The sequence below is a fragment of the Ceratotherium simum genome, chromosome 30, assembly GCF_057802395.1.
Source record: "Ceratotherium simum simum isolate JZ-2026a chromosome 30, ASM5780239v1, whole genome shotgun sequence".
In the NCBI taxonomy this organism is placed as follows: domain Eukaryota; kingdom Metazoa; phylum Chordata; class Mammalia; order Perissodactyla; family Rhinocerotidae; genus Ceratotherium; species Ceratotherium simum.
Genome location: NC_141929.1, coordinates 30,116,436 through 30,133,548, shown reverse-complemented (window position 1 = coordinate 30,133,548; position 17,113 = coordinate 30,116,436). Strand labels below are relative to the sequence as shown.

General features: G+C 46.7%; 1 protein-coding gene across 4 annotated transcripts in view; it reads right to left on the bottom strand.

Annotated features, from left to right (window-relative positions):
* Positions 1 to 4,493: 4,493 nt before the first annotated feature.
* The window catches only part of LOC101409069 (liver carboxylesterase-like), a 30,431-nt gene continuing 17,811 nt past the window's right edge, over positions 4,494 to 17,113 (bottom strand). For 2 of the 4 annotated variants that reach the window (XM_014788403.2, XM_087420242.1), the window contains exons 8-14: positions 16,511 to 16,549; positions 12,271 to 12,411; positions 10,533 to 10,613; positions 10,131 to 10,278; positions 6,193 to 6,324; positions 5,131 to 5,203; positions 4,494 to 4,849 (exon numbers count right to left, since the gene is read on the bottom strand). In XM_014788403.2, the coding sequence (XP_014643889.1) occupies positions 4,666 to 4,849; positions 5,131 to 5,203; positions 6,193 to 6,324; positions 10,131 to 10,278; positions 10,533 to 10,613; positions 12,271 to 12,411; positions 16,511 to 16,549 (798 nt within the window). In that variant the 3' untranslated portion in view covers positions 4,494 to 4,665. The remainder of the gene's footprint in view (positions 4,850 to 5,130; positions 5,204 to 6,192; positions 6,325 to 10,130; positions 10,279 to 10,532; positions 10,614 to 12,270; positions 12,412 to 16,510; positions 16,550 to 17,113) is intronic. The other 2 variants (XM_087420243.1, XM_087420244.1) reach the window with 1 other exon arrangement.

The window sequence follows — 17,113 nt, the reverse complement described above, 5'->3', positions numbered from 1 at the left end:
ATCTGTCAGTCCGTCCATCTAGTGCCTTTACCAAGCACTTGCTAGGGGACCATAAAATGAATCTGACCTGGGTTCTCACCCCTACGAGCCCACAGTCTAATAGAAAAACGTCTGGTCACTAGCTGTCTTGCCTTCATATTTATTCTTGGTGCCCGTGTACCAATGAACACAAATGAGCTGACGGCCACAAGGACTGAATGAACAGGACCACGTTTGCTGATCCTGGGCTAACCGTCTACTCCCTCATTCAGTCTCTCACCTCCTAAACTGACCAGGTGAAGCTCTGGGCAGGGCCTGCAGTTACGAGGACCTACTTCAGAAGACTGCCCTTCCAACAGTGCCCTTCTGAATGGCGAGATGTGGGTTGATCTGCTGTACCCCGTGGGTGTGGGCACAGCTGAGCAGTCCAGGGCCGGCCCCAGCCCAAGAAGCACTAGTGGGTGCAGATCCACACCCTGGTCAGGGAGGATCTCTACTGGAGGGTGACTGAGACAACCAATCAGACCTTCTCTCTCAGGAAGTTTGACCTGAAACTGTGCAGAGAAAGCCCGAGGTCAGGAGAGGGGGCAGAGTGTAATGCGAGGTAACAGTGAGCAGAAGCCCTGAGCAAACAGACCCAGGGGACATTGGCAGGAGCTGTAGAAGCAGAGGATCCGCGGGCCTGAGTGGACGTGAAGGGGGATGTCCAGGTCAGGGGTGGTGGGGGCCACTGCAGGGGAATTGACATAATGACCTTGTTGTCATAGCTTCCTCAGGTTCATCTCCAAGACAACATCCCTGTCCCCACAAGGCCTGGTAATGAACTGCTTTCCTTTTTGCTTCCTGCATTCTTACCACAAGGCCCCATCACTGATGAAATCCTGAGTGGGCCTACATTTTTTGAAATCTCCAGTAACATGGCCAACAGCTCCTTTGCTCAACTGCTCATGCATTCAGCCGTGCAGGCATCCATGCATTCAACACAGTCTGTGCAGGGCCCTGGAGATGCAGAGACCTACAGAAAGTGTCCACGCCCTTAGGAGCAAACTGATCATATCCGTGGATCTCAACCCTGGTTGCCCACCTTCTTCACATAAGGAGCTTTTAAAAATCCTGATGCCCAGGCGTCTCCCCAGGTAAAGGGAATCAGAATCAGGAGGGGGCCTGGGAAATGGCTTTTTTTATTTTTTTGTGAGGAAGATCAGCCCTGAGCTAACATCCATGCTAATCCTCCTCTTTTTGCTGAGGAAGACCGGCTCTGAGCTAACATCTATTGCCAATCCTCCTCCTTTTTTTCCCCCAAAGCCCCAGTAGATAGTTGTATGTCATAGTTGCACATTCTTCTAGTTGCTGTATGTGGGATGCGGCCTCAGCATGGCCGGAGAAGTGGTGTGTCGGTGCGTGCCCGGGATCCGAACCCAGGCCGCCAGTAGCGGAGTGCGCACACTTAACCACTAAGCCACGGGGCCGGCACAAAGGCATTTTTTAAAGTTTGCTCAGGTGATTCTAATGGGCAGCCAGGATGGAAAATCTCTCATCTAATGGATTTCTTTCAACCTCTGCAGGTTTTTGCTTCTTTAAGCCTTCCTCCATTTTTTTTCATCTCCAGTCTTTCTTTTTCAAGGTTTTTTTCTCCTTTCTTTTTCTGCTTGTCCTGTCTCTGTTTTAGGTCATGACTTAGTCTGGATAAGGCACCAGTTCCTGCCACCGCTTCCCCCAAAAGTTAGTTAGTCATAGTCATTTTTCAAGGAAAATGTCCATGATGGACCTTACAAAGCCCCAGGCCTCTCACAGCTGCCCAGATGGGGAGAAAAGTGTGTTTGACAGAGTCAGTTTAATACCCTGGAGCTGGACGAGGAGGGGGAGCAGCTGTAGACAGATGCAGAGGGACAAGGAGTGGAGAGTGTGGTCAAGAGGGAAAGGCCATGCCTGTGTGGAGGGCGTCAGTCTGGGGGTGGCCAGGCAGTGCAGCTGAAAGACCCCTGCTTTGGGGCAAGGAGGCCTCAGTTTGCCTCCAGTAGTTTGTCAACATCTTCTGGGTGACTTTGAGGCTATTCCTTCTCCTCTCTGGGCCTCCCTTTGTCCACAGGTAGGGGTGGTCAAGTGTCCTCCCTGGTCCCCTTCTATGTCATGTCATGTCGTGTATTTTTCCTCTGGTTGCCTTCAATATTTTCTCATTGTGTGTCTAAACGTGTATGCTCTTGTTTAATCCTGCTTGGAGTTTACTGATCTTCTTGGATCTGTTTTTTGATGACTTTTATTACTTTTGGAAAATTCTCAGCCATTATCCTTATAAATATTTTTTCTGCCTGTTCTTTCTCTCTTCTCCTTCTGGGACTCCAGTTACATGTATGTTGGAGCATGACACATTGGCCCACATCTCTTCGATCCCCTGTACTGTGTTTTTTCCCCCACATCTTTTTCTCCTTTTATTTAAGTTGGGTAATTTACATTGACATCTCTTCAAGTTCACTCATTCTTTCCTCAGCCATGTCAAGTGTACTGATAAACCCATCGAAGGTATTCTTCATCTCTGTTACAATTTTTTAAAAACTTTCTAACGTTTCCATTTTCTTCTTTCTGCTGAAGTTATCCATCTGTTGATAGACCTTTTCTGTATAGTTTTTTAGATTTCTAGTTCGTTATTTATAACAACTTGGCTATCTCTGACTCTGGTACTATTGATTGTTTTGTGTTCTGTTAGTGGGCATTTTTTTCCTCTTGTTTGTTTGTAATTTGGGATGAGGGATCCAGAGTCACCCTCGGTAGTGTATGTAAGAGAGCAGAAAATGAATTAAACAGTATTTATGACTGGAAATGGGTGTGCCTCTTTTGGTAAACTGATAATTTGTGTTTGTGTATACATGTGGGTCCGTGTGTGTGTGTGTGTGTGTGTGTGTGTGTGTGTGTGTATTGGGAGAATTGAGTTAATTCATCAGGAGTGGAGCAGGGCTTGGGGTTCATTGTTCCTATGGTCATGTTCAGTGCACCACCTGATTCAGATTCCTCTAGTGTTACCTTCAGCTTAGGGTGAGAGCTGCTGAAAGGTTTCCCTCAATGTTCCTGTTCCACCCTCAGCTTTAGCCCTGCCCTATGCACCTGCCCCTCAGTGAGAGTCTCTCTCTACACTTTCCCCTCCCCCAGTGGTACATTTCTGCTGCTCAGTACTTGGTGTGTGCTAACTTGAGGTGGCATCCAGGAGTGGTTTCTCTTGTCCTGGTCCAGTGTCAGCCTTAGGAAGACCCTATGTCCCTTGGTCCTGGAAAGGGGGCTTTCTCAGTGATTCTGCCCCTGCCCAGCAGTAAAAGACCTCTAAGGACCAGGACCCAGGATGGTCTCCTGTCCCTCTCCCAGGGGCAGAGGGTTTCTAAATTTTCCTTTTCCTCAGCCTCAATAAGTCTTCCCCAGGGCCCTGAGGGATGTAGGTTTGCTGCCCTTTACCCAATGGTTCAAGGATTTTGTTCCTTAATGGAGAAGTGTCTGAGCAGGGCTTCATGCCTGCACCCCTGAGGCAGGCTTTCTCTGGTCTTATTACCTGCTGCCAATCTTTCTTGTAAGACCCTGATGGAGGTCCATGGAGAGGAGTCTGTGTAAACTCTCCCACAGGTCCGTGGCTCCCAAGGATTTTATACCCTCCTACTAGCCCACACTTGGCTTTTCGCACTTGATTAGAAATTTTAGAGTAATTGTGCTCACATCTGTTGTGTCCTCATTGTCCACATGTAGCAGATGGTAAGTCAGCATCCACATCCCATCTCTCATCAAGAGTGCCTGTGTTCCTGAGACTTCAGGGTAGTTGTTCACTGCAACCTCAGTTCCTTGAATGGTACAAGAAAAGTCATGATTTTGAGGATGATCCAGCTTGTTCCTGCTGTTAGCTTGGGAGTGACACCCCCTAGAGCTTTCTCCATCCCTGCCGAAGCCGGAAGTCACCCCAGGGATTCTGCAAGAGGCAGTTGTAGAGTGACAGATTATGGACTCACTCTAAGGTGGTCACATCTTGGACTGACATGGTCCAGGCTACAGAAGGGGCTCAGACAAGGTATTGGAAGAGATGACCTCAGGGAGGGGCCTGAGAGGATACTGTGCATGTTGAGGAAAGAATAGTAGACCTGTGGAAGTGTCAGTAAGGGCCACACAACAGTGCCACAGGGTCACCTTGGCAGTTCCCCTTCCGCCACACCCCGCCACTCCAGGTACATCCTCAGTCTGAGCCTCCTCCATCTCTACAGGTCATTTAATAGGAAGGACAGGGACACTGCCTTCTGGCCACCCCACATCCTGTTGTTGGAAGTTGTGGAGGGCCCAGAAACATGGAGCAGATGCAGAGTGTCCCAGGGTGCAGCCTGCTGGACTTTACTTGTCCAGAGACCAAGCCAGACCTGCCAGAGGCTGCTTCCTGCTGATGGTGCCCTCTCTCTTCATCCTTCTCTCTCTAAGGTTGATAGATGGCTAAATCTCCAATTCAAGACACAGACACAGACTTGATCTCCAAAAGAACATTTATTCCCCAAACTGAGACCACAGATACAAATATTCCCCCTCCCTGGCCTCTGCCCACTCCCACCAGACAATTCTCCAACCTCCATAATCAGATGCCTCATTGACCCAGAAACACCTTCTGTAGAATACTCCATCTGGCCTTCTGGGTTCCACTAGGCCTTCGAGGCTGGCTAGGCTGCCCACTCAAAGCTCAACATGTTCTGTCTGTTGTCGCTTCTCTGCTGCCTCCTTGGCCAGGAACTCGGTCCAGAAAACCACTTCCTTGTCTTTCAGCTTCTGGGCTGCCTGAGTGGTGACACCAATCTGCAGGTACCCTTCCTTCTGGTCATACATCGGCCAATGGGGCAGCCCCTCCTCATTGGGGTTCCTGGGAACAGAATCAAACAGATATTCCCCAAAGCTACTGTGTGGTGCCAACAATCTTCTGAGATTTTCGGGGACCTCTGGCTTCATATCTGCCAAGAGGCTCGTATGCCTCCAGAGATGGGGAGATCACCATCTCCTGGGAAACCTGTCCATTTTTAGAGAGCTCGCATGTCAGAGGACACAGGACCAGGAATTTGACCATCAAACATCAGAAGATACTTCTTCTCAATAGATATACTCTACTCCTTCCCATCCCTGCTCCATCTTTGCCATGAGGCTCACCCATTGCGAGCAAAGTTGGCCCAGAATTTCATCACCATCTTGCTGAGTTTGATCTCCTCTTCTGAGGCACCCTCTGTAGGGAAGAAGACAAAAAGCTTTTACTACTCAAAGTGAGGTTTCTGGGCCCACAGCAGGACCATCTCTGAGAGATTATTACAAATTCAGAATCCAAGCCCTTACTCCATAACTACTGAGTCAAAAGCTGCATTTTAAGAAAATCCTGGGTAATGTATGAGCACTTGAGGCTTGAGAGTTACTGATGTAGGACACAGTCAATCCATGAGTGGGCGGCCTTTGTCTTCTGTGCCCACCCTCCCCATCCTCACTGTTCAGAATCACAGTGCTGTACCCCAGTTTTCCACCATAGCAACACCGCCTCCCAAGATTGCTCTCATTTGGGTCTTTTCTCAGTCTCTTTAACCCACCCACATATACATAGAATATGAAAAATAACAGAGCTGCAATGGTCCTAAAGAGTCACCCAACCGGGGAATGCCCAGAGGCACTGGAGTGTCACAAACAGCCCTGAGGTGGGTCACATGCAAGTCATCCCTACGTGTTGATAGTTAAGGGATTGAAGACATTTGTGAAAGGTTTTCTTTAAAATATCATATTATTAAATATATTAGGTTTAAAAAGATACAAGTTTTAGAAAGATAGATGGGTGGTTAAATAGATAAATAGACACACACACAGGCCCTGATTCAAGGTCAACACCCACTCTAACCTTACTCTCACTCAATCTGACATGCTCTTGTGAGTGGAAGTGGGTGGTGGCATCCTAGCCCTTGAGTAGGGCCTGACAGGTCACCCCCCACTGGTTACATTGATGCCCAGGTCCGGATTCTTGTAGTGACCATGAATGAGGGCACGTGGATACACAATCCCTATCATGCATGTTAAAGCAAGAGAAAGGTTGGGAACCTTTGCAGTTCAACCCTGTTATGGAGAAATCAGGAAACTAAGACCTGGAGAGAAGGAGTAAGTTGCCCAAGGCCACCAAACTGAGACTTGAACCCAGTTCTCCTAATCCCACATTTGTAGCCACTGAAGGGCCATCACCTTTTAGAAACGGGGCCCCGAAGACTGAGAAGAGCTCATCCCCGTGGTCCCCAATCACTGTCTCGGGTTTCATGTCTGATGAGAAGCTTGGGCGATACTGAAACTCATACACGTAGGTTGGGGCTCCGGCATCTGAGAAGACATGGATTCAAGCACAGTTCATGCACACCTGGATGGTATCAAGGTCTCAAGCGGCCCTGAGCACCCAGGGAATTGGCGGCACACCTGGATCCTGGGGACACAACAACAACAATATTAATAACAACTGCCATTGTGAGTGTCAACTGTGTGTTGGACACTGTGTGGCCCTGCAGGAAACCCCTAGTTATCAGCATAACAGAGAAATTGTGTTTCAGAAAAGTTCCATGATGTGCTTAAGGGCACATAGCTGGTGGAGGTGGAATGGGATTTGAGCCAGGTGTTTGTTGAATGAATGAATGAAGATTAAATGAAGAACTGAATGATCGTTGAGACCCTGGAGAGATCCAGTCAAAATAACTATCATTATAGGTGCACTGGGTCAATTCACATAAATCCCTTTGAGTATGGATGCATTCACACTCAACAACATCTACATTCATACAGTTTACACTACTGTATTCCATTGATAACAGGCCAGTTTTCATTCCTTTGGAGAATATCTGCATCCCAATTGTTGTCTTCTATTCTGCCCAAATTTGAGTGTTCCCAGTGTTTTTCTCACCTTTTCTGAGAAGAGTGAAGCAAATCCACATTGCTGGTCTGAAAGCGTGAATATTTAAATACAAACATATGCAGAAAGGGGCCAATCTGTCTCTTGTGTCTCACGAAACCACAAACTCAGCATTTCCTATATCTCTCTTACGTCACATGTCTTGCCTCCTGCTTGGCCTGGGCAGTGTTGAGGTGGTGAAGAGAGAAGAGGGGCTGGGGAAGGAGAAAGTTGCCTCTCTCCTGCCTCTCTCCTCCTCACCTGCCTCCTCTCTCACCTCCCGCCATCCAAGCCCCAGAGATGTCAGCTTTCCTGCTGATGCTTCCCCAGAGCTGCCATCCCTGCTCCTTCAGGGCTAACTCATGGGCCACCCGGCCATGGAGATCAGCACTTTGTGTGGATCATGAGGCCCACAGTGAGTGACTCCAATGGGGGAAGGGTCACGCCCCAAGTCAGTTAGTGGAGAAACTTTACAACTTTTTATTCCCTTGGATCTAGTAAAAAATTTGGCAAATGCAGAAAACAGGAAAATGAACAAGAAGATCACTTATAATCTCACCACTCAGAGAAACCTGTTACTATTTTAGCACATATCACTTTAATGTATATAAAATTGGGACAACATTGTATATATTATTATGTAAATATTACAATGATTTCTTCATATCATTACATATTCATCCACAAAATGATTTAACAATATATTACACCCTGACATAAAGAAGTAGAATATTTTATTTAATTGCCTCCTTCACTCCCATCATTGCACCCTTGGCTTAGCAAGAGGATTTGTTTGGAAGAAGCAGTCCTCTGTGGTTCCATAATGCACATGTTAAACAGCTGCTTCAAGGTAAAGCAGAACTCACTACAAGTGGGGTGTTTCATCTTGTCTCTGCCACTCAAAGGTCTTAGAAAGGAGTTCACAACACAGCCATAGAGGAAAGAACTTTTGTGAGTGAGATAACTTATTTTTGGCCCAATGCTGTCCAAAAGTTATTCTTCTTTTTTTCTTCTTTTTAACATTCTGCCTTAAACCACCGCAACTCATAAAATTTTGCAATCGCAACACAAGTCTTCAAAGTTAAGTAGGGAAGAGATTTGGATAATAACAATGAGGAACAGCAAGAGAAGCAGAAGGAAAGAGACAGCTAGTAATCAAAAATATGAAAATTAAAACAGTGTGATGCTCTTTTTTTTTTTTTTGTGAGGAAGGGCTTAGGAAATTAACAGTGTTATTTTTATTTTTTAGTCTGAGTGTCCCAGGTGAGAGAATTAAGAAATCCACACTCTTCTAAACTGGAAACCAATTTCACAATCTGTATGAAGAACTTTAAAATGCTCCTACACCCCAGCCTAGTAATTTCACTTCTAAAAACAAATCCTAAGAAAATTATTAGAGGCTAGATTAAAGATTTATGCAAATAAGGCTGGGCAGAATGTTTTTGTGGCATCCAAATATGAGCAGTCAGCCTAAATATTCAACAGTACAGGAACACTAAAATAAATTTTAATCCATGAAATGATGGATATTTTTGATGAGTTTTTACTGACATTAAGGAGACGTCAGCAATATAGTGTTTCATGACCCAAAATATAATATAAATTAATTTTTAAATTGTATGTAAGACATGGAAAGATTATTAGAGGAAAATATAAACATAATTTATAGCAGACACTTCTAGGTGGAGGAGTTATGAGTGATATCTAGTTTCTTCTCTATATGTTCTGATATTTTCAAAACTTTCTACAACTGTAAGATATTAGATATTATTATATATTAATTTTATATTCAGAAAAGTTCTTTTTTATCAAAAAGACAGTGACACAAATACAAAAATGAAAGAATAACATTGGCAAAATCTGTGTACCCCTGTCAAAAGACCTTGAACACAAAGTCATGAAATATCAGATGAAAACACAAGTCCGCATGGCTGGACCAGGAGATGAGGCAGACAGGGATACCACAAATCAGACACGTAGTAAGAGACAAGACCAAGTTTATAAAAGAACAGATTTGATCCCAGGGGGCCCCTGGCTGAAGAGTTTCATCAGGACCCTCGGGAGGAGGAAGCAGTAACCAGCACCTGTACGTTACTGTCCTGAGTGCTTGGGGACACAGTAGGTCAGCTGTGGATACCTTTTATCATGCTTATAACACCCCAAATTTATAATCCTTCCAATGTGGTTAGAGAAAGTGATCTAAACCAGAGAACCGTTTCCTGGCTTACAGACTAGGTGTAGGAAGTCTCCCAGAAAAGGATGGGTCCTATGAGGATCTCAGAAAGGCATCCAGAAGGGACACTTACTCTCTAGGTGAGCTCACCCACGCTGACTTTACATCCCACCCACACATCCTTGGGTCAACGTGGAAGGTTGCATGGTAGACAGCACACACCGGGTTGGACAGAAGCTAGCCACAGACATGGACGTTCTCCAGACCATCTGCCCCATACCTCTCATTACCGATTTCTCTCAGCTTACTTGGTCCCAGACAGCCCTCCTGATCTTCTGTTTGGCTTCACTCTACCCTCAGCTACACTAGTTAACAAATTAGTTTGAAGCTCTGGACCTTAGAAACCTTTCAAGATACAGCTTCTGAGATTTGATCTTTAGCCCCATGGAACACAAAAACATCAGGTGAGGAGTCCTGTAGCAGATGTTGTCAATGCTTCACCATATCTCTGACTTCAGGGCATGCCAGCCTGATTTCCTCCTCTGGCATGTTTGCCTGAGGTCTTTGGCCATGAGAGAAGAGTCTGTCCATGTGTGCAGCATCTCTAAGCACCAGGGAATCAACAAACCCTTGAGAACAGCCTTCAACCAATGACATGTGGGGGTGGGAAGATAAAAACCCCAGTTCCCATACCGCTCACCCAGGATAACCCTGAGACTGTCTTTTGCAGCTTTCCCAAATCTCCCCATCTCCAGTGTCCACAGTGGATACTAAGTTGGCAGGGCAGCATGGATTGGCTTCCTTCTCCTTCCCATGTCACTTCTTCACTCCTCTACCGGTATTTTCTGGGATCACCTCCCCAATAAACCTCTTGCATTTGGTTCCTTTTCCCAGAATCAGCTACCAGCACAAACCAAAATAAGACAGTGCCCCACCCCAGGGCCCTAAGGAATCAGCCTGGGAGGACTGACTCTCTGCTGTTTCCACATATCTGTCTATGCCGAGAGGAGGGCAGGACAGACAGCATAGCCAGTGGGGTTGGTGTCCCTTTCTTCTTTAACCTCTGGTACTCACCTCTATGGAGACGGGCCAAAGTCACAGATGGGACTCCTACCATCACATCTCCCATCAAATCCAAGAACAGGTCTTTCTTTTTGACAGGGTCGTCTGTCCCTCCTAAATACTTCTCAATGGCCACTGGAGTCAGTTCCTCAGAGATGTTCTGAAATAGATCAAGAGTGAAAGTACCACCACTCCCTGGTGAGTGACACTGCTTCTCTTCTTGTGTTAGTGGTGAATCTTTTGATTCCTGTGCAACCACCCCCAACTTGGGTGGTGGGTGAGAAAGACAGAAAAATGGGGGTAGAACCCTCCAGCCCCAGTCTTCCTTCTGCCATTTAATTGATTTGTTATTTGGTGCAACCTCCTCCCTCCTTTGTCTCTCAGCCAATTCCTGTGATTCCCTAGACTTCTTACCAGGATGTGGCAGAACTTCTGCAAGAGTGACATGGCCGTCTTCTGGTCCAGCTTGCCTTCAGAGTGTGGGAGGCCCGTCATCTGTTAAAACAATTGTTAAGCAATTGGCAATCATTGGGAATTAGCAGGAAGAACCAAATTGACCAACCGACCAAATCAATGCAGGCTGAAGGTCACCTTGTCAAGTCTTCACAGTCAGGGTATTTGAAGAGTTGGGCTAAATTAATTAATCAAATAGACTATTATATCCAGAAACTCAAGGAGTGCGAAGAGGGTAAAGTAAATGTTTACTTTAAAGTAAACCTGTGAAAGAGCAGCTGTCCCAGTCCTTTGCAGGATATATGTGTATATATATCTGTGTCAGGCTAGAGTCCCCACAATGGTCATCGAGACGGAGAAGGTTGGTTTAAGCCAGGCTAGTGTTGAAGTGGAGGGCTCTGGACAGAGGACACAGACCTCACAAATGCCCTTCCTGTCTCAGGTGACTGAGGAAGCCCCAAATCCTGCCATGATGGCTTTGGTCCTTCAGTTTAACCTCTTAAATTGTTCCGAACTGAGAACCTCAGAACTCTGCATGTAACAGCTCCATCCAAACCTCTGCACGAAGGGACTCGACCAAACTCTAACAAGGCTTCTAGCAGAATAAGGCCCTGTCTTTAAGATGATCCTAGCTTCCCTTAAATTGCCTGCCTGAGAAGCTCCTTGCTTCCAGGAGAATTTACTGTTTGTTTTAGCCAAAATCTGGTGATAGGTTGATGGATCACTAAACCTGAAGTTAGAGCAGTTCCTTTAGAAATCTTGTGATTACAAATCCTTTCTCTGCCCTTTGAGAATTAAATCAACCACCCAAACTATTTCCTCAAGGACCTGAGAGCCATGTCTTTGAAATGCAAACCTTCAGGGGATGACTCTTGCTTGCTCAGTCCCTGTGGGAGGATAAAGGCCTAACTTGCAGTGAACATCTTGCTTCAATTTATATCACTGCCTCCTGTCATAAAGACAGGGGAGTCTGTTTCTCCTCTGAATAGGTGCCAATTAAGTAACCCAGGTGGAACAGTCACATGGACAAACCCCCCTCCCACCCCGCAGCCTTACCTTGAGCGCACCCAGCCTTTAAATAGGCTCCAGACTTCTGTTTCAGGGACTGGAGCTCAGTTCACATTGGACTCTTTTCCCTACTGCAGTGGTTAACTGAATAAAACCTGTCCTCACACTTCAACTCATGTCGGCTTTGTGTCTCTTTGTCAGAAGGATAAACCCTTCCTAACTTTTAGCAATTTTCACTCAAGAGGAAGCAAGCTCCTCTAAATCTTTCCACTTAGATGACTAGGAGCATGTGTGGGATTTATGGAGAAACCATGAGAGCACCAGCCCAAGAGGAAAGGCTGCAGGGCCCAGGCCTCACACACCTTAACTCCCCCAGCTCCTTCCCCTTTCCAGGCCCCGGTTTTCTCATCTGCCCACGGATTATCTCTACAGGCCCCACTATCGACATTTCAAGATTGTTGGATTGGAAGACAATCAGAGAGTGTTTGGGGAGATGGGTCCCCAGGGTCCCACACCCAGGTGACAGTTGGGCCATCCCAGAGAGGGTTTCCATGGAATTGTCAACTTGTGTTGAGGGGACAGTGGCCCTGGACCCCGAGGGGTCTGGAGAAGGAGGAGTTCCTGTGACCAGAGATGGGGGGGTGATGTGATGGGTAGGGGAGATGAGTCTATGATTCCAGCACATTCTTACCTTTGGAATTATCCAGCCAAACTCTTGCTTGTTGATTCCGACGATGTAGGGAACAGTGTTGAATGTCTTTTCAGTCAGAATCTCTTCAGGCATCTTTGGCAGCAGCACTCCATCAACCACAGTGGGCAGGTAAGGATGGTTCTGTGAAAGAGGGAGCATAGTGTCTGTGCTTCCCCTCTCGAGAAAATATCCACCTCTCCTTACCGCCTGATGAGCTCAAGTCTGGCACCACAGACCTGTGTACCCAGGGTGGTGGCCACAGAACTCAGGATCCCAACAAAGGAGGCTAAGTCTGTGTGATCCCAGAGGGCAGAACTTTCACAAGGGGCTAGCAGTGGTAAGGTGATGGTGCAAGACTCCCTCAAATTGGAATATATATATGTACATAAATATATACAAATATATTTATATATATTCAAATAAATATAAATATATAAATATATGTATACTTTAAGAATTGAAATATATACAAATATTTACATATATTTCAAATTGAAGTGTATTTATATCTAAATGTATCTCTCTATCTATAGTCAGTTCTCATTACTCGTGGTGGTTTAGTTCTACAAAGTCACTGTGACTCTGAATTAGTGACACTGAGCCACTGTCCCCAGGGGAAATACAGGGTTATGTTCTGGGGTCCTCTGGTCACATTCTCAACAACCCTGTTTTATGTGTGTTTAAAGAAACCTAATGTAATAAACATTTTTTACAAATAATTAGTTAGCTGTAATTCTTCTTTATAATAAAGTACCAGCTGAGAAGGGCTCTAAGGTTTCCGGACCATGGGAAACGTGACTGTGAATACGTGTCCTTCAGCCTCATGACAGTGCCGTCCACTGTGATTTTTATCATCATCTCATAAACCACAAGTGTAGCTGCTTTTCCAGAGCCTCATCACAGCTACAGATGTCACTTCAGCATTTCCAGAGGGGCCTCAGGGCAAATTTCCTGCTCCTTTTCTGTATATGCTGCACGGTTGATGCATTAGCACTGAACTCACAGCCAACAGCGCTGAAACCCACGCCTGGACGAAGTTCATCTAACACACGTATTTCTCCCATGTTGGGCACATCACAGCATTATAATGCTGAGGAACACTAGAGAGCACTTCAGAGCTGTGCTGGGGGCCATTTCAAACAGAGAAACCTCCAACAGAAAGCATAAAAATGTGAAAAATGTGGCACTAAATAGATCATGAAGAGGACACTTGTTAATAGTCTGAGAGATGAAAAAGAAGACAGAGCGCTGTCATGTTTGATCTCAGATGGGAACGTATGTGTCATCATGTGACTCAAACTTTCTGCCCCTCTGTGCACATCCCCTAATGACCACAAAAATGCCCCGAGTATTGATTTTGGGTAACAAATAAATTTCAGTAAGAAGGTGAATTCACAAATACAGAATAATGACAACTGACTGTATCTGTATATCTACATGTAAACATGAGCTATTCTGGATGAGTGGTTTGCTTCCAGGAGGTAGTGAGCTCCTCATCACTCAAGGAGCTTAAACCGAGACCTGACTCCCTATCAGAGAGGAAGAGCAGGAGAAAAAGAATCACGGGTGGGCTCACGTCCTGGGATAAATGTCTTAGTTTTAGGTTTTACCTTTGATGAAGAATGTTTACATGTCACAGATTCTGCAGGGCCTGACCCGTGTGTCACTATCTGGGAAGCTGGTTCTGGGTAGTTATGTTTCATATTTGGTCACAGAAGCTGTTAGCAGCATGGGTTTTGGAGCCAGACTATCTGGACTTGAGACCTGGCTCTGCCACTTACTAGCTGGTAACCTGGGAAAGTAATTTCACCTGTTTGTGCCTCAGTTTCCTCATCTATAAGATGGGTTGTTGTGAGGATTAAATGACTGAGCACACGCTAAATGCTCAGCACAGAACCTGGTATGTCAAAAGGGCTGGATAAACACTAGATGTTATTCATTAGCAGTGCTGTTACAGCTCCTTGTGCCATATTCTCTACCTGGACGGCATGTGAAACTGGACAACCCACAGGCTTTGAGACCCTGTGAACCCCAGGACCTGCGCCTTCTCTCCAAGGGCCAATGAATGACAGGCCCATTCTGGCTGCGCAGGAGAAGTTTTCTCAAATGATCTGACTCAGCAGGACGAGGGCCCAAATCCTAATGCAATATCGTTGCACCACTACTCTCTTCAAAAGGCTCCACAGTTCAGAAAGTGGGGCTCCAGGAATCAAGCAAGGGGAGCAAATCCTTCTGGAAGGAGGACACAGCGCAGGCCACCTGCAGTGGGACTTGGAGAATGAACAGTGTTTCAAACAGTGGGAACAGCATGAACAGAGTGACAGAAGTGTCACTGTGCAGGACTAATCCCAGAAACCTCAGACCCCGAGAGTCCTGGGCTTGGAGGATGCTGTGGGGCGTGGACTAGAGAGAGCAGATGGTGCATCGTGTTTTCTGCACAATGTCTGCACAGAGCAGGGACTCAGATGTGTTTTGAAGGATAACTCCATGGAGGTGAGGGTGTCTGTCTTGTCAGGAAGGTCAGCCTTTGAAGAAGGGAGGACGTGCCCTGACCTGGGTCTACAAGGGTGAGTCTGGCAGCACCTTGGGTCACGGGAGTGAGAGGGACAGTAGAGGTGGAAGATGGTGAAAGTCCAGGAGAGACAACGAGGGCCCGATCAGGGCTGCGTCCAGTGGGGGCTGAGTGACACCAGCAGCAGTGAGAATAGCAGGAGTCGCCGCTGTCCAGAGTGGGTGCCAGTGGCTGCCCCGGGTGGGCCTCGTGTATCACCTGGCTCAGGACAAAAAGCCCAGGGGCCTGCCTTACCCCTTCTCTTTTCCTTACACCCCACATCCTATCCGTTAGTAAATTCTCTCAAATGTCACTTCAAAAATATTCAGGCACCAACCCCTTCTCTCCACCCCCTCTACTGTGGGCTAGTCCAAGCCGCCATGGTCGCTTGCCTGGATGATTGCAGTGCAGTGGACTCCCAGCTGGTGTCCCTGCATCTGCTCTGCCCTTTTGCTATCTTCAATTTCACCACAGCAGTCAAAGAGCCCCTTTGTAAAATCCAAGGTCTCTCACTCCTCTCTTCAGAACCCTCCCAAGATTTCCTGTTACATTTGGAATAAAAACCAAATTCTTTAAGGACCATGCCCCCACCTCCATTCCCTTTTCAGCCCTAGGCCTGTTCCTCACTCCCTGCACTCCAGCCACACTGGCCTCCTGCCTCAGGACCTTTGCAGTTGCTCTTCCCTCTGCCTGGAACACTCTTCCTGCAGTGTTCCTGACAGCTGGCTTCCTCTCCTCCTCCAGAGCTCGTCTCAAATGTCACCTTCTCATGGACCGTTCCCGACCCTGCCATGTAAATTCAAACCACCGGCAAACTCTAGCCCCATTTCCCAATTACTTTTCTCCTTAACGCTGACCTTCATCACACACACTACGTATTTTACTTGTCTGTTTATTGACTCTTCCCTCACTCCAGGAGGCAGGGATGGCCTCTGTTTAGCCTGTTTCACTGCTATATCCCCAGCTCCTGAATCAGGTCCTGGCACATAGCAAGTGCTAATTAAATCTTTGCTGAATGACTGAATGAATCTCATTTAATCCGCACAACACCTTTCAAGATAAGTGCTACCATCCCCAGGGACAGAGCAGGGAGGACAGGAGTGTAAGATGGTAATGCCACTGGAAGCTGGCACAGTGTTGGAAGGTAGGAGGGGAGGGTGAAGGAGATGGGAGGATGCCGCTGGAGTTTCCTGCGTGGCTGGGAGTTTGGTGGTGTCCTCAGGACTGAGATTCTGGGCTCCTTTCCTGATGGCCCTGCCGACAGTGCAACTAGTTCAGCCAATCAACTCTGTAGCCTCAGGGGGAAGATCTGGGCTCCTCAATGAAGGCTCCTGAAGAAACCCCTTATCCAGTTATCTCCACCTCTCAGTAGTAGAAGTTTCTAGTCCAGCCTTATCTGGAGGCATTTTGGGAGCAAGTAATGTTAAAAGGACGAGGGGTCAGCTTGGCTGAGGGGACACAGTGTTGATGACTGGGAGCACTGGACTGGGAGTCAGAGAAAAGGTTTGCAGTCCTACATGTGGTCCTCCCGGCTGTGTTATCCAGACATGTCACTGCCCCTCTCTGGGCCTCAGCAATATGAACACAAGGAGTTACTATGGACCAGAGAGAATTCTTTCACTCACATTTAACTGGAGCTTAAAGGTATCAAGACTTAAAACCTGTACTCAGGAAGCCAAAGGTCTTTACCTCTCTGGCGTCTCCAAGTAAATCTCGAGTGAGAAAATTCTGTGAAGACAAATGCAGAGGATGTGGGTGAGAAGCTTCCTGTGAGAAAAGCTGGGCACTGGCTCCCCTGGGCCTGAGCACAGGATGTGGGTGTAGGACGGGAAGGGAGCTCTGAAGAGGATGTCTGTGGTTGTGCCTGCCCCACCCTCCATCCACTTCCCCTTCTTGTTCCCCCAAGAAACAACACTCTTATTTTCCTTTTGGGGACCTCCCTCTTCCCCACTCTTACCCCGTGAATCCAGGCATCTGTATGTGACCAGTTTTCCTGACCATGGAGATTAGTTCAGGGATGAACATATGCCCATGTCAGTCCAATGGAGTTTACCCCAAAACTATTCCTGGAATTATTTGGAACAATGGTTTCTAAACAGATAGGATGTAAGTCTAGAGTGCTGTTGTCTTTAACCACCTGAGGAGACTAATCGGCCTGAGAGTGAAGCCAACACTGAGAGGTAAAAAGCTGAGGGATAGAGACAGATTCTAATAACATCATATGTGCATCTGGATTCAGCCGTGCCTGAAGCCATCTGCTCCTGAACTGTAGTTTAGTTTTCAGTTAGTTGC